Below are 17,768 nucleotides of genomic sequence, written 5' to 3'. Positions count from 1 at the left end.
GGCTCCCGCCACTGCCGCTGTGCTCCCCAGTTGTGAACCCGGCTTCTGGCTGAGCGGCGCTCCCCCTGTGGGAGCGCACTGACCACCAGGGGGCAGCTCCTGCGTTGAGCATCTGCCCCCTGGTGGTCAGTGTGCATCATAGCGACCAGTCGTTCCGCCGTTCAGTTTACAGTGGGGCCTTGACTTATAAGTGTCCTAACGAGTTTTTTGAGATACCAGCTGTCTCTCGGCCGATTTTTTGCATTGAGTTGACAGAGTAATTTGAGTTAATGAGCTCCTTAACGAGCTTGGTCTCGGAACGAATTAAACTCGTAAGTCAAGGCCCCACTGTATTTGCATATTAGCCTTTTATTATATGGGATTTGAGATGGAATTGATATCTCTCTATATAAAAGCCCAGCGACCGAAACGGCAGAATGACTGGTGGCTATGACATGCCCTGCAGCAGCCAACCAGCCTGGTCGCTCAGATGGGCCCTCGACACCCCGATTGGAGGCAGGGCCTGCCGGCCAACCACCCATGGGTTCCCTCCCTCCCCTGCCGGCCTGGCCCAATGGGTCCCCATCTGGGTGGGCCAGCCAGACCCCACCCATGCACGAATTCGTGTACCGGGCCTTTAGTACCATTATATTAGTTTGAGGTGTATAAATGATTCAATCTCTCTCTCTGTATATATATACAGAGTGTATATATACGTGTGTGTATTGTGTATGTGTGTATATGTGTGTATATGTATATATATGTATACACACACACACACACACACACACACACACACACACACACACACACATATCCTAAGCGACCATTATGATGGTTGACCGGTCACTATGATGCACACTGACCACCAGAGGGCAGACGGTCAGTGCGCTCCCATAGCCAACCACCTGTGGCCAGCCAACCTCCCGCGGTCCCTCCCCTTGGCCTGCCAGCTCCAATGGGACCCGATGGCTGGCCAGGCCGAGGGACCCAACTCATGCATGAATTCGTGCACCAGACCTCTAATATTTGTATATATTGCAAAATGATCACCACAATAAGTCTAGTTAACATCCATCACCACACTAATTTTTTTTTTCTTGTAATGAGAATTTTTAAGAACCACTCTCTTAGCAACTTTCAAATAAGCAATACAGTACTATAAGTCACTCTGTTGTACATTGCATCCCCAGGACTTATTTTATAACTGGAAGTTTGTACGCTTGACCATCTTTACTTATTTTGTCCCCCAAATCTAGTAACCACCAGTCTGTTTTCATGAACTTAATTTTAAAAGAGAAGCTTCCTACATCAAATGCATCTCTGATTTAAGAATTGATACATATTTGACTGTTAAATGTGTCAACCATTATGTGGTAGCTTTAACCTACAGACTACAAAAACTGGCTTTTATTTTAATAAAGGAGGCTGTAGCATAGTGTTTGATGGGATTAAAATTTTTGCTGCACATTTACTTATTTTAGTAGCATTTCTGTGGTTGCTGTTTCTCTAAAGCTCACATGTGGATCTCTAGCTTCCCTGTCAATTAATGTAAAATCATTTGTATATTCTTCATGCAGTCATTCCAGGACCTTTTGTTTTCTATGAGTGTCATGAAATTAATAGTTCAAAGCTCTTCATAGAAGGAAAATGGTTTATGTCTACTCCTGAATGAGACTATTTTAGTAGGTTTGAGAGCAGATTAACAAATACAGATTTTAGCTTTAAATTTTTATCATAATGTCTTATCAGTTTGACTTCTTTCCCTTTGAGTTTATCCAGTTTTCTCAAGTGAATAAATACAAATATTGCCTAAGGTTTATTTGGTCTTGTCTAAGAAGGTAAACAGTAATGTGCACAGTCAGTGCCACATTTTCACTGTGGTTGCATGAATGAAAAAGACTTTGTTTTAATCATCATCATTTGACAGGTTATGGGCACAAACAAAGTAAGAATAACTTTTAATACAAGATGAATAATTTATGCTGCTGATACTGAATACTGTCTGCCTTAATATCTTAAACATCTTTTAAAAACCAGTGTACCAGGATAGATCCAACAATAACTTAAACCATTTCTTTGAAATACTTTAACTTTTTTCTTTAAATCTGAGCTTGGTAGAACATCCATTTTTTTTAGCCATTTTATATGTCCTTTGACAATTGGAAATGTTGGCACTATTCCAGGAGGCTTTAACTGCCAAGATTATGATAAATAGACCATGACTTGAGATTTTACTGGAAATGACTAATATAGTTTTGACCTTTTCCCTCCTCTATGTTGGACAATTTTTGTCTTTTTTCTTTTCTTTATATTTCTTCCTGAAGTAGCAGCACTTGAGTTTTGTGAAATATTCTTGCCTTGAGCATGGTGTAAATATTTATTTTTACAGAGCCATAAGTGTGATCCTTGGTGACAGGTGGAAGAAAATGAAGAATGAAGAGAGAAGGATGTATACATTAGAAGCAAAGGCTTTGGCTGAAGAACAAAAACGTTTAAATCCTGACTGTTGGAAAAGGAAAAGAACCAATTCAGTATGTTTCAACAAGTAGTTGCTTAACATTATCTTCACTCTTCCCCCAGAATTGTTCTGGCATGTTGGAGCGGTTGTTATAACCTTTAAAAGGTGTTGATGCTGTTTCTCGGCCTTTTGGTACTTCAAAACCTAGTAATATTTTTATACCATCACATAAGGCAGGCGGCCTTTTCTTCATTCAGTGCCATTTACTCTTTGAGCATGTAAGGTAGAAATGTAAGACATGCTTAAGAAGAATGCTTGTCTGGAAATGTGGAGGTATAAAAATAATTTTGGAATGTAGTATTTATTTCCAGTTGGGTTGAAAAATGGGTGTTAATTAACTCAATGTCATAGTAGGATTTTTTTCTAAGTTGGAGATGGTATGTCTCAACAGCCTTTTGTTTTTAACCTTCATGGGGACTTCTGACATTTGTATATAATTTCTAGATTAAAAACCCGAGGAAAGAAGAAATAGAAAAGCCTGGAAAGAGTGGTAAAAAGTTTGCACTATAATAATGCTACCTTGATAGACCTGATTCTTAAAACTTTTCCATTACTAGACTAGCATCTTTTAAGTGTTTTTAGATTAATTACAAGAAAATGTAACATGATAGAACAGAACAAGTTCAATTTAAAATACCTAAAAACAAAGGGAAGACATCAGTTTGCAACAGGAGGGCTATGTTTATGTCTGTTTCTTTACAGTAGCTTGCAGTTCACATCTGTTTAAAATTTTCATGAATTTACCTTAAGGAAGTAGTGGTCAGATTCCATTATTAAAAGGTAGCTGAACTGGATTTTTGAAGTTCTTGATTTCCTTAGAACTCCATGTAGGGTAGGGCTCTACCTACATCCCTTTTTCTGTACATCCTAGTTCATTTCTCCCTTCATTTTCATAGATTTTTCGATGCTTGAGCAATCAGATATTAGTGAACTTACTTAAAATGCCCACTTCCGAGAAAGTGATTTTTAAAAAAAGCTTATAAACATTATCCATCTTAGCTTTCATTTGTAGAATTACTGTCTATTGATTTGTAAACATTCACTGAGTTTTCATTTTATCTCCACAGGGCTCACAGCAACATTAAACCAGGATGCTTATATTAAGTCTGCATTTGCATAAACATAGACTGTTGATGGGAAGACTTAAGAGGACGTGGTCTCACCATTCGTCCGGAATTCGTGTGACCATAAGATACTGATAGCATTGAGTCTTGAAATGATTTAATAATAAGCGTGAGGATTTGCTTTCTCCATTAGAGCATTAAGTAAGCTAAAACTATCAACATTGTAAACCAAATTGCCTTATTTTTCTTCCAAATTTCACATGTCTATCAGGTAACATAGGCTTGAAAATTTAAATCCTGTGGTGCTAAAGTACAGTAGAGAGAGGAGAAGTGTGTACATGTTTTATTTTAAATTGTACAAAAGGGGAACTTAAATATGTAACTGCTGTTTATACATTGGCTCCTTCCTGCTTATTAATCTGTATTGTACACATAATGGAATGGAACAGAAGCTGGCCTTTCTGAGCAACCGCCACATGGCTCAGCATCTGTGCCAAACACAGGAGCTCCTAGTCTGGCCAGTGCCAAGAGGCTAGCAGCACATGTGGCAGGCGGCTGGTGTCAGCCTCCCAGCTGAGGGGCCACCTGCTGCAGTTACCCGCGCATGCTGAGTGTGTGCACCAGGTGGCAGCACCCATCCATTATTTCCAGTGGAGACCTAGCCCAGGCCAAGGTGAAGTTAATAGCATTGAGATATAGTCACTGTAATGGTGCTATTAACAGGTGATACCATTGTATTTTTAAACTTTGTGTTCTGTATCTCCTCAGCTACATATCTTCAATATGTTATTTTGTCATCATATCTTTATGGTGGGGGCAGACTTTGCACTTACTGCAGTGCAACACTTGCACTTTACTTTCCTCCAACTGTCTGAAATTAGAGCAAATACATTGGCAATACAGCTGCTTTTGCTCTGAGCTACAATCATGGCTTTTCATGTTACTTACCAAGTGGTGTTTCTGGTTAGGAATCACAGTCGTAAAATTGATTTCAGTTCATTACACTTCATGATGTTGCCCCTAAATTTTGCACACTATATTCTTGTATATTATTTCAAATAAAATGAAAAAAAAAAAAAAAGGTTTATCTCTGACTTCTGTTGATTGATTTTGACTGAACATTATATATGAGATGCCAGAGTATCAGGCTCTGGGGATGGAAAATAAGTTGCTGATGGGGTTTTAAGCATTAAGTTAAAAGTAAAATGTTAACAGGACAAGGGCAATAGAAAAATAAAGGCCTAGATTATCTATCAGAACCTTTGTAAAATAAAAATTGTTTTTATTTATAATTTGGCATCTCTGTTACAAAGTTTAACAGCCACAAAAGTCTGCTTTTAATAAAATGACACAAAGTGTAAAGACAGCTTGCTCTAGCTTTATTACAGATACATTATGACATATTTAAACATTTAGCTCTACATCTTTGCTTTTAGGACATGCCATTGTTTCCCAAACTTTATTGCATTTTGGAAACACTTGGAAATGTTTTTTTAAAAATACTAATGCGTGGCTCCTACCCCAAATGTGTTAATATGGGGTACAAATCAATTAATATTCGGCTTTTTAAAAGCTTCCCTCACTGGTTCTAATATGCAGATGTGGAAACCACTGGCTACATATCTAGTGAGGAAGAAAGATTGGGGGAAGCAGGGTACTTACTGTATGTTACCTGGCCATATGCCTTAAAAAGCAGTGGGTGCTCAGTTATGTGATGGGAAAGGAATTTTAGCTAGCCGTGTAGAAAAGTCAAAGGAGAGAAGAGTTGGATGTCTTTCTGGAAAATCAGGCCCCTAGCGTTTAAAGGTGATGGTGATTTTTGACATTTTATGCTACTTAATTAGAAGGGCTGAAGAGATCAACAGAAAAAGATTAATAGAAAATACAGAAAAGTTGGTTACATTATTAAAACAGTGAATACTAGCTGTCTTTGGGTTAGCAAAGAATGGAGATTAAGAAATACTTCACATTATTACTGAAGAGCAGACATAGCTTTCTGAAGCAGTTGAACCATTATGGGATACACTGGTGCAAATTCTTTGCCTTCTCTACTTCTTACAGACTGAACATAAGCCTCCAGGGCTCCCCTGAAAACCAAAATGAAAACAATGTCAAAAATTATACAAATAAAAACAGGTTAGAGGATGGCAATATATAAAAGAAACAAGCCCATTTCTGGAACCTCTCTGCCCAGTTCCATAAGCTGAGTGACCAACAGCCTTCAAACATTCATTGATAGTGTTACTATGGTTAAGGTGCAGAACTAAACCGTTCTCAGTCTGCATTGTACATAGTGGTCTTATTATACAATCGGGCTCTCTGACCTCTGAGGTTGTTTTCAGTTTCCCTGTACTCTATGTCTCTATTAGACTTCTGAAAAGCCATATGCAGCGTGTGCCTATTCAGAGCTCACACCGTAGGCAGGCATGTTCAGGAGCAGGGGCCCTGTATTATTATTTGATGAAGCTGAAAGGAAAATTGCTCTTGGGCTCAAACTTTTGAATTCAGTCAAGGGTATGTGATACCAGCCAGTTATTTATGATTATAATGTTCTCATGAATTAGATCGGGGTTAGCCAACCACCCACAGGCCAAATCCCGCTCTATGCATGTTGCTTATGTATTGTCTGTGGTGGCTTTGACACTACATTGATTAGTCAGGCAGAGGCCATATGGCCTGCAAAGCCTAAAATATTTAGTATGTGGCCTTATGGAAAAAGTTCTCAACCACAGAACCAGATGATCTAAGTGTGAGATCATGTTTAAGTGGAGCTAAAACAATGGTTAATGGATTTTATTATTGGTCTACTTAAGTCCCAAGTAAAACAAATTTTTATCATTGTTAAAAAGTTTCACAGCTCTTGAGTTTACAAAATTTCTACAAAGACGTAAGTTAATACCATTAGCTCACATACTCAGTCTCAACTCCCATCTAATATTTCTCAACTGGTTGTTTTGCTCCCAAACACTGAAAATATTAATCCCTGGTCAGGTTTGTTCATTATTTTCATTTAACTGTGGGGAATGTACTTGCCCGGAGTCTGCCAGCTCCCCACTTGCTCTGCAGTGCCCTTCCCACTCCACTATTTACTTTCACAGTCTCAGCCACTACATAATTGAATCTCCAATCTCATTTCTGGCCCTGACCTCCTTCCTGATTTCTACCTGCATTCTGGATATTTTGGCCCTTTCCCCCTAAGTATCCCTCAAACTCACCTGTCAGAAGCCTACGGCAGTCCAAACCTACAGAACGAATGTCAGCACCATGGTAAACCCTAGTGTAAACTGGGGGCTCTGTTTGGGTGATGTGTCCGTGTGGGTTCACTGTTATGAACGGACCACTCTGAAGGGGCATGTTGGTAATGGGGGAGGCTATGTATATATGGGAGCAGAGGAGGTATAGGAAATCTCTGTACCTTCTCAAATTTGCTATGACCTAAATTTGCTCTAAAAAATGAAGTCATCAAAAAAACAGAAAAGAAACCTGGGTGGGGGGGGGGGGTACGACACCCCTAGGGAAGTATTCTGCCCACCTTTCCCTATTTCAACAAAAGGCACCATCACCTCCCAAGGGCCCCTATTTAAAGTTCTCCTTCAATGCTGCGCAGAATCAGTTACCAAGTGCTATTCTGTCAGGTATTTCCGCATCTAGTCCCTCCTCTTCCCTTTGCTGCAGTTTGAGTCCCGCCATTTTGTGCCCTAATCTAACCGCTGTAGCATTGTAGATGGTGGTCAACCCAGTGCTGTCTCAGCCCTGGGCTAGACCTCCCACACTATAGTAAGCCTCTGCCTGTAGTCCATCACTGGCCATGCCCTCTACCCATTAGGAGACTGTAAACTCACCTCCCAAACCCTGTCAGTGCTACTGCTGGGTTCTAGACAGTTTGCTGTGGCCTAAAAGGACCCTCAAATCATTAGTTTCCATTGTTTACGTTACCAATACGCATTGCAGAGCAGCTTCACCCGCCTTGTGACTCCAAGTCCTACCCCAATGCCAACCCGGGAGAGATGGGGGGGGGGGGATGTGCAAATATGACTTCACAAAGATGTCTGTGCCTAGCAAAAGGGCTACAAAAGGGCCTGTTTCTCTTCGAGCATTCCCGTAGGCCTTTCTCATGATCTTCCTTATCCTTAGAATGCTCTTCCCCTTCCTTGCCTTCTTCCTGATAGAGCTCTTTACTTAGCACCCAGCTCAAATGCCCTCTTTTTGAGGAAGCCTTTCCTAACTCCATCCAGGCAGCACAAAAGAACTGCAGCCACGCTGTCGATGCACCTTCTGCATCAACAGCCCTGGCTTAGCAGGACCCCAGCATTTGGGATCCTTCACAACTGGCTCCGTGCTCTTCTCAGGGTATGATCACATGACGTGGAGGGCAGCCACCCTTATTTAAGCAGCCTGGGTGCTGTATCAGGCTCTGGCCCACTACCCAGCTGTAAGATCTGGGCTGCATTTGAGCTGATTTGCTCATCTACATTATACAGTTATGAAAACGAAAAGATTTTACTCTGAAGCACTTAGCTCTCTTCCAGGTCTTATATGTATCTATAAAGCCCGTAAATACTGTTTTCCCCACCACACTTCTAGAAGACCTCAGATTCTCCATGTAATTGAGCAAGACGTCTACATTTGTACCACATTAGAGTGTACCTGTTCATTGGTCAGTTTCCCTCTTACGATATAACTTAACTTTGAGGGTTGGGGCTGTATTATTCATTTATGTAACCCAGGACCCAGTGCTTAACAAATGCATAATAAATGAATAAAAAACAAATTAGAAACAGGCAGATAGATCAATGGAACAGAACAGAGACCCCAGAAATCAACTCAAGCCATTATGGTCAATTAATATTTGACAAAGGAGGCAAGAGCATACAATGGAGTAAGGATGGTCTCCTCAATAAATGGTGCTGGGGAAACTGGACAGAAACATGCAAAACAATGAAACTAGACCACCAACTTACACCATATAGAAGAATAAACTGAAAATGGATAAAAGACTTAAATGTAAGTCATGAAACCATAAAAATTGTAGAAGAAATCATAGGCAGCAAAATTGTAGACATCTCTCACAGTAATATGTTTACCGATACATCCTGAGGGCAAAGGAAACTAAGGAGAAAATGAACAAATGGGACTACATCAAAATAAAAAGCTTCTGCACAGCAAAAGAAACCATTAAAAAAAATGACAAGAAATCCCACTGCATGGGAGGACATATTTGCTAATGATATATCCGATAAGGGGTTAATTTCCAAAATATACAGGGAATTCATACAACTTAACAAAAAAAGAAGACAGACAATCCAATTAAAAAATGGGCAAAAGACCCAAATAGAAACTTCTCCGAAGTGAACATACAGAACGCCAAAAGACATATGAAAAAATTATTAAAGTCACTAATTATCTGAGAGATGCAAATCAGAATAACAATGAGGTATCATCTCACACCTGTCAGAAATGGCTACCATCAACAAATCAACAAATGACAAGTATTGGCTAGGAGGTGGAGAAAAAAGAACCCTAGTAACTGCTGGTGGGAATGCAGACTGGTGCAGCCATTATGGAAAACAGTATGGAGTTTTCTAAAAAAATTAAATACGGAACTGCCATTTGACCCAGTGATTTCACATGTAGAAATATATCCTAAGAAAACAGAAACACCAATCAGAAAGGATATATGTACCCCTATGTTTATAGTAGCACAATTCACCATAGCTAAGATCTGGAAACAGCCTAAGTGCCCATCAGCAGATGAGTGGATAAAAAAGCTGTGGTACATTTATGCAATGGAATACTACGCTGCAGTAAAAAAGGAGGAACTCTTACCATTTGCAATAGCATGGATGGACCTGGAGAGCATTATGCTAAGTGAGATAAGCATCACATGATATCACTCATATGTGGATTATAATGAACAACATAAACTGATGAACAAAATAGATCCAGAGACATAGAAGCAAGGAACAGACTGTTGAATCTCAGAGGGAAGGCAGGGGAGGGTGGGTGGGAAGAGATCAACCAAAGAGCTTGTATGCATATACAGTATGCACACTGACAATAGGGTGGTGAAGGCTTGGGGCAGGGAGCAGGTTAGAAGGGGTCAATGGGGGAGAGGAAGGGATATATGTAAAACTTTCAATAATAAAGATTAAAAAAAAGAAATACAGGCAGACAAAACTTTAATGAAAAGAAAAGCAAAAGTGCAGAAGAAGGTAAAGGAGAAACATGATTGCTGGAGAGTCCCCGAAAGAAGCAAAGGCATGCAAAAATGGAATGAAATGCTCCAAGAGAATAATCTTTTGTGCGATGCCTAGCTCACGTCAGAGAAGCTATTTCTTTATGGGGGAAAAAAAAAGTTGCTTCTTCTAGTAACTCTTCAGGTTGCTATGGCACTCCCGAAATGTAGTCCCTGGAGATTTATGCAGTGGAAAAATCCCCAAGGGCCTGACTGTCTGAGACAATAATGTGGGTGTGGGTGTGTTTGTATACAGGGTCCAAAAAAGTGTATACACACTTTGATAGCTGTAGATTCTATTACATTTTGAAAATGAAATGTATTCTGCCTTCGTAATTATTCAAAGTGTGTACACATTTTTGGGGGACACCCTGTATACATCAATCTAAGAAATTAGTGCACTGAAATTCTCAGAAATATAGATGTTCTGCAGTGAATGGATTATATCTGTTTTAATACAATACAAAAATCAATTTAGCAGTTTCATTTGCATTCAAAAGGATAAGGCATATGAACATAATATGTAGAAGAAAGTTAAGAAATGAGCTTGGTTAGTTTTTTTTTGGTATTCATAAAAAACCATCAGAACTACAAAAAGATTAAAGCCGCCCTCCCACATAAAATCAGAGTGAGATTTTCAAGCAATTATTAAATTACTTCATTTGCTTGAGTAAAACATCAGCTTTCTTGAAAGTAAGAACTAGTCCTAACTCTGGTTTGTAACCAAAAAGGACTATTAGCACCCTTAATGAAAAAAAAAATTAGTACAGGAACTGTACAAACAATTAGAAGAATAGTCTGTCACATGGTAACACTGCTCTGTGGAGGCTTTTATGGAACACAAGATTGGTTTTGTCAGGCACTAAGTATCAGTGTACTTAGTACTCAAATACATAAATGACTCCAAGATCCACCACGTGCTTTCCTAGGCAGGTAAGCCCCTCGCTTTCCCTGGCTCTATCCTCCCTTTTGGTCTCATCTCAGGCACCCAGTTTCCAGAACTGGTAGGTATCTAGTGACACAGGGACATCAGGAGGAGAGGCCAAACATTACCCTCCATCTACAGGGATTTGAGGAAATGGTTCCTATCTGTGGGCCCTGGACCAGGCAGGAGGGCAGGGGGTCCAGGGCGGCACCTGCACTGAGAATGGGATGATAATTGTATATATAAGAAGTACCAATAGGCAAATAAAGTCTGTAAACATTTTTTTACGTCAGAAATGTGTTCTTCTACTTAGGCTAAGGAAATGCAAAGGACAAGAAGATCACAATAAGAAGAGTTGCTGCTCCATTACAAACCTCAAGAATAATGGGCTTAAGGCCAATACTAACACTTCTGCAAAGATTTAGAAATCTTTTCATCAAAAACTCAGTCTTCATCTTTACTGAGAACACATTCAGCAGTTACAGATCCAGTCTTCCCTGGGGGGGCAGCCTTGTACCGGTACCCGAGGGCACGCACATCTGGAGGACCTGACTGGCGGGAGCTGAGTAGGGACCACTTGGCCCCAGGAGTCAGTAGTCATTCTAATTTTAAAATTAACTTGACGAGTATCCCTCAAGCTCTAAAGAAACATCTGGTGTCAGAAAGAAACAGAAAGGAAGGCAGAAGAGAGTTCATCATTTGCTATTTATTCAGCAGCAGTAGTCCCACGATCCGCAATTTGTCCTAGTTTATGACAGCCTAGCATACTGTGCTAGGAGGAACAGAGAGTATATAACAAGGTTTGCCCCAGAAGCTAAAATGAATTTACTGACATTTAAAGAGCAATGCCAGCCCTGGTGTATCTACAGGGGAAAGAACACAGCAGCGGTGCTTTAGACAAAGTCAGTTCGCAGTAGCAGACAGGAGGGAACAGCCCAAGGACAGAGCTCCCTGCCTGGCCCCCCGCCGGGCGGCAGCAGGAGCCGCTGCTGGGATGCTCAGGGAGGCTGGACGTGCTGCTCAGAGCGTGAAGATTCTGCTGTCAGACGTGTGGAGGATGGATAGACCTTATTTAAAAAGCATGACATTATTTCTTAGCATGATTTTCAGTTGCTAAATATAGGCTTAGCAACAGCATTGCTGATGAAATCACCCAGGAGACATTTTTAAAAAGGAGAAAAAGAATTTGTGATGTGTCCACAGCAGAACACTATTGTGGATGAACTAATTCCAACTTGTGAAGAAAACAAAAATGAACCGTGTTCAATGAACTAAATTCTAAATACTCTTCTAGTACCAAGGGGGTGACAGCAGAGTGAGTGTTTTGGACTCAGAACAAAAAATCCACAAATACATTGCAAATCCCTGGGTTAACCCAGGCCCAAAAACCTTTTCTGAGGGCAGTTTTCACCATCTCTTGAGCGTGGAGGCTCACCTGGCATCCTATCTCACTTCCTGGTCAGACAGATGCTTACAGCTGAGAAGAGTAACAGAGAAGCAAGGATGCTAATCGACTCTTTATTCACAGAGGCGTGGAGAGTGAGCGGCTCTGGCACAGCCGTGGGCAAACTACGGCCCGCGGGCCGGATTCGGCCCGTTTGAAATGAATAAAACTAAAAAAAAAAAAGACCGTACCCTTTTATGTAATGATGTTTACTTTGAATTTATATTAGTTCACACAAACACTCCATCCATGCTTTTGTTCCGGCCCTCCGGTCCAGTTTAAGAACCCATTGTGGCCCTCGAGTCAAAAAGTTTGCCCACCCCTGCTCTGGCACCAGCCCGAGAGCTCAGTGCCTCTCCCTGAGGCTGGGCTGGTGCTCCTCAATGGCCTCTCACAGCCTCCCTCCTGGGTGCGGTCTTTCCCCTGACACCAGTCTGTTCACCTGTGCTGCGGAGCTGCCTGGGCAGCTATAAGAAATCCTACGCCAGCTCCCAGCTTCAGAGATTCTCAGGTAGCCAAGGCTGTGGCCTGAACGCCGCATTTTTCAAAGCTCTGTAAACGATTCAGGGAGCAACTACTGCCTGCACTTAGGCTCAAAAAAGCCTTGCTTGGGCCGTGGTCCCATCAACATCATCAGGACCCTCTGGGAGAACTGAAAACGGTTTCAAGAGCTACTGAAGAGGTACAGCTGATGGATTTGGAGGGTGAGGGTGACGAGGAGCTGAATGATGACTTCAAGGTTCTAGCTTGCTAGGTAAGTGATGGTGCCACTTTATCCAAGACGTGGTGTCTAGAACACTGAGCAGAGTTGAGAGGAAAGATTATTTATTTTTAACATTTCTGGGTGAGATTTCTGTGTCACTTTGAGTGGTGACATATGGCAGCAAGTTTGCTGGCCTAAGGCTCCAGGCAGTCGAGGCGAATCGCAGACCTGGGAGCCACTGGACAGAAGAGACCACCAGAGTCATGCGTCTGGATGAGCTCATGTGGGAACCAAAGTACAGATAGAATGTGAAGGAAAATGAGCCAAGAACAAACTGTGGGAAATGATGGCATTTAAGGAGTGGACAGAGTCAACTCAGCCATTGAGACTGAGGAAAATAATGGCCAGAAAGGTGCGCACTGAACACCTCACCGTGGTGCCGTGGAAGCTCCAAGAAGGCAGGGCTGTGTCTCAGTTTGCTCTGTGTCCTCAGGGCCTGGCACATAGTGAGCATCAGGGAAAATGTGTTCTATCAGTGAGTCGATGAGTTTCAAGAAGGAGGCAGTGGTCAACTCCAGCTAAAGCTGCATAGTGTAGAACAGAAACGCCTTGGGGAAAGGACACAAACTGAAAATGAAGAGAAGACCAAGATGGCGGCATAGGTGAACACCGGAAATTGCTGCCTTGCACAACCACTTCAAAACTACAACTAAAAGACAAAACGGACACCATGCCGAACCACAGGAAGGCTGGCTGAGTGGAAATTCTACAACTAGAAGGAAAGAGAAAAGCACACAGAGACTCAGAGGAGGTGCGGAAGTAAAGTGCAGAGGTACAGAGGCGCACGCAGAAAGGACTGGCAACTGAGAACGCGGTTGTCTTTTTCAATCGGGAGGGAGACACAAGCTCCCAACGGCCCTGATCTCCAGTTCCGACTGAGTCTCTGGGGACCCAGACTCATATGGGGAGAAACTGGACTGTCTGGCATTGGGCAGAACTCGAGGGCGGCTTCCTCTCAGAGGTACTTGCAGCGAATACCGAGGATCACTGAGACCCGGGGCCTCAGGGCAGGACTGAGGATCAGCCATAGCTGTTTGCTCCGCCCAGTTGATTCCCCGAGACCCCGCCCCACCCAAGCTGTGCGCACAGGCTTTTGCATATGAATGACCTGGCCCTTTGCAATCTAAAATTACCTAACAAACTGCAGCTGGGTCAGAGAGACCCAGAACATCTAAAAGAAGGCCCATGGCCCCACAGCAGCTTGCACTGCTTCACAGCTGGGCCTCATCTGGGTACCTCCAAAACCCAAACAAAGAAGAGGAATCTGCAGATCTCTCTGTAGCTCCTGCGGGGTAGCCTCAGACAGAGGCTAAATTAGCACCTCCTTAGAGATCCAAGAGCCAGTGTACCCAGTGGTCAGAGTGGGACCATCCAGATTACAACTCCTCAGATGCATAAGGGACACACTCAGGGGGCAGACTCAGTGAGCACCAAAGCCCTGCTGAAGCAAGTCTTGCCCCATAAGGGTGTCTCCAGCACAGAAGTTCTCCCAGCACAGAAGTTGTCCCACCATAGACACAGCTGATTCTCACAGCCAATTGGCCTGGAGGTCAATTCCTCCCAGTGATACCTACAACAATCAAGGCTTAACTACAACAAGACTGTGCACACAGCCCACAAAGGGGTGCACCAAGAATGTCCACCTCAGGTAATTGGGGAGGCTGAGCCACTGGGCCCTATAGGACACCTAGTACACAAAGCCACTCTATCAGCACAGGGAAGCAGCCGAAATGAGGAGACAAAAAAACAGGTCACAAATTACAGAAATGGAGGAAAGCAGACTACTGGATATAGAGTTCAGAACCACGGTTATAAGGTTACTCAAGAATCTTCTAGAAACCGCCGATAAATTCAGTGAGACCCTCCATAAATCTAGTGAGACCCTCGAGGATATGAAAAAGGACCAACTGAAATTAAGCATACACTGACTGAAATAAAGAATATTATACAGAGATCCAACAGCAGACTAGAGGATCCCAAGAATCAAGTCAAAGATTTGAAATATCAAGAAGCAAAAAACACCCAACCGGAAAAACAAAAAGAAAAAAAGAATCCAAAAATATGAAGATAGTGTAAGGAGCCTCTGGGACAACTTCAAGCATACCAACATCCAAATTATGGGGGTGCCAGAAGAAGAGAGAGAGCAAGATATTGAAAACGTATTTGAAGAAGTAATGACAGAAAACTTCCCCTACCTGGTGAAAGAAATAGACTTACAAGTCCAGGAAGCGCAAAGAACCACAAACAAAAGGAATCCAAAGAGGACCACACCAAGACACATCATAATTAAAATGCCAAGAGCAAAAGACAAAGAGAGAATCTTAAAAGCAGCAAGAGAAAGAAAGTCAGTTACCTACAAGGGAGTACCCATACGACTGTCAGCTGATTTCTCAACAGAAACTATGCAGGCCAGAAGAGAGTGGCAAGAAATATTCAAAGTGAGGAATAGCAAGAACGTACAACCAAGATTACTTTACCCAGCAAAGCTATCATTCAGAATTGAGGGTCAGATAAAGAGCTTCACAGATAAGAAAAAGCTAAAGGAGTTCATCACCACCAAACCAGTATTATATGAAATGCTGAAAGGTATCCTTTAAGAAGAGGAAGAAGAAAAAGGTAAAGATAAAAATTATGAACAACAAATACATATCTATCAACAAGTGAATCTAAAAATCAAGTGAATAAATAATCTGATGAACAGAATAAACTGGTGAATAGAATCAGGGGCATAGAAAGGGAGTGGACTGACTATTCTCGAGGGGGAAAGGGGTGTGTGGGGGTGCGGGAAGAGACTGGAAAAAAAATCGTACACCTATGGATGAGGACAGTGGGAGGGGGGGTAAGGGCAGAGGGTGGGTTGGGAACCGGGTGGAGGGGAGCTATGGGGGGAAAAAGATGAACAACTGTAATAATCTGAACAATAAAGATTTAATTAAAAAAAAAAAAGAAACGCCTTAGGTTGGTGGCTAATAGGTCTCTGGAAATTGTGGTGAGAACAACTGCAGAGGAGATGCTGATGGAAGAGAGATGCTTACTAGGTTATATGTGACAATTACAGCCTCCCGCCCTGGGTGTGGCTGGGTGGAAGGGGTGTGTCTTGCGCATGCGTACACACATAGATACATTTGTGGGCACTACTGGAGGGCACATGGTATCTAAATAGCTGCTGGGTTGTCCTCGTTTTCTACTAATAATTTCATTATGTTTGCGTATTTTTAAAAGTTTATTCATATCTGTGCTCCACTAAATCAGTAACTGCAACCCATGAAAATGAAGCAGAAAAGGAGAAGCCAAGACAATGAGGAGCCTTCATAGCTAAAGTTGGTTTTCAAAACCAGAAGTGCATAGTTCTCAGGGCTGCATCAGGCATGGGACAGCACAAAAGGGATATGAAGGTTTGGAAGTGAAGGAACCGGAAAGCAAAAATTGTTGTGCCCAGTGGTTCTGACTGTCAGGTGCTCCAGCACGTGTGCCCGTGCAGTGAGGTGCCTGATGTGAGGAGGTGCCACCACATGTACACATCCACCCAGGCACTGTTCCTTCCTCTTCCCCTGCGTCTCCTACTCTCCCTGGGCTTCTAGAAGAGACGGGTACCCGTGGAACACAAGGCTTTACCTGATGAGGAGGAGTCTGTCCTTTTCAGATGGGTGGTCATCCAGCCACTGGGAGAAGCGTGCATGGGACCACTCTGCCCTCTGAAGGATGAAACACAGTTAGAGAAGTGCATACACATTCTTCAGTAAATGGCACAAGTACTGGTTCAAAAAGTGCTCTCAAGGCTTCCCAAGGTGAAATCAGCTCCTACGCCTGCCTGAGGGAAGGTGGCTCAGCCCTTGGGGCACCTTCCTAACCCCCAAGGAGCCCTTTGGATTTGCCAATTGAAGGTGGATCAGCAAAAGAAATAGGGTCTCTATCAAAAAAGCTTTATGAACATAAATTACTTGTCATTATTATTTAAAGGGCTAATTCTGGATTCATCAGGTACTTCTTACACTGCAGAGCAATGGGAATTTTCCTTCCTTAGTGATTTGCTGCTGAGACAGAAATCCATGACTAAAAAGGACAAAGAGAAGGCCAGGAATGCATTCAGTGAGTAGGGCACTGTATTCATGAAGAGGGAAGAATCTGAGCAGGATTGTGGCTTTCCTGTATTACCTGGAAGGGGGATTTCAGCTCAGCGGGTGCTCTCGTGAACAAAAACTGAATAATGATGCTGAATGGAATAGTGTCCCCCAGAGCAGGACTATTGGCCACGTGTTCACTTGTCTGGAAGAGCAGGGGTCTGCAAGAGGAAAAGGTGGATGTTACTTCATGCATTCAACACTGAAAGAGGTGATCTGATGGAAAAGTAATAATAGCATATTAATATAGAACAGCCTAGGAGTATAACAATATAATAGAAGAAGGAATAATAGCATTCTTTCTAAACTGGTCAATTCTTAACCATTTCTTAACCCCACATTCCGCCTGGACACACACGTGCAGCACACACTCTGGCAGGCTAACCTGCCTTCAGCTTGCCCCCTCTCCCAGGCAGTTGCAAGCCTAGCACAGGTAGCAGTCATCTGCAGATCACTCTGTAGTACATGTGGGGTGTCCCGGGCAGGACACAGGTGGTAGATGACCTTGGCCTGCAATTCCCAGGAGGCCCCAGAGCCAACATATTAGGAGGTCAACTTTAGACCACATTGAAGCACCTCCTCCACAAGTCACATCCTCAAGGGACAGACTCATCAGGCACTCATCCTCCACTCTAGTCATGGCCAGTCCTCACAGCCCACTGGCCTGGGAATGGGAATGAATCACTCCCACTGACGTGTCAACAGCAATCAAGGCC

At 42.5% G+C, this 17,768-nt stretch overlaps 2 protein-coding genes across 5 annotated transcripts in view; one reads left to right on the top strand and one right to left on the bottom strand.

The window, feature by feature from the left end:
* Window positions 1-4,668, top strand: part of HBP1 (HMG-box transcription factor 1) — a 33,886-nt gene extending 29,218 nt beyond the window's left edge. For 2 of the 3 annotated variants that reach the window (XM_006085378.3, XM_006085379.3), the window contains exons 10-11: window positions 2,372-2,513; window positions 3,568-4,658. In XM_006085378.3, the coding sequence (XP_006085440.1) occupies window positions 2,372-2,513; window positions 3,568-3,585 (160 nt within the window). In that variant the 3' untranslated portion in view covers window positions 3,586-4,658. Of the gene's footprint in view, window positions 1-2,371; window positions 2,514-3,567 lie in introns of all 3 variants that reach the window. The other variant, XM_023751075.1, reaches the window with a different exon arrangement.
* Window positions 4,669-4,920: 252 nt separating this feature from the next.
* Window positions 4,921-17,768, bottom strand: part of COG5 (component of oligomeric golgi complex 5) — a 172,125-nt gene continuing 159,277 nt past the window's right edge. Inside the window, exons 20-22 of one of the 2 annotated variants that reach the window (XM_006085383.3) lie at window positions 17,087-17,213; window positions 16,547-16,626; window positions 4,921-5,651 (exon numbers count right to left, since the gene is read on the bottom strand). In XM_006085383.3, coding sequence (XP_006085445.1) covers window positions 5,537-5,651; window positions 16,547-16,626; window positions 17,087-17,213 — 322 coding nt within the window. In that variant the 3' untranslated portion in view covers window positions 4,921-5,536. The remainder of the gene's footprint in view (window positions 5,652-16,546; window positions 16,627-17,086; window positions 17,214-17,768) is intronic. The other variant, XM_023751073.1, reaches the window with a different exon arrangement.

The sequence above is a fragment of the Myotis lucifugus genome, unplaced genomic scaffold (genome assembly GCF_000147115.1).
Source record: "Myotis lucifugus unplaced genomic scaffold, Myoluc2.0 scaffold_18, whole genome shotgun sequence".
Lineage (NCBI taxonomy): Eukaryota > Metazoa > Chordata > Mammalia > Chiroptera > Vespertilionidae > Myotis > Myotis lucifugus.
Note: the sequence above shows the minus strand (reverse complement) of the source record. Positions and strands in the feature narration are given on the sequence as shown.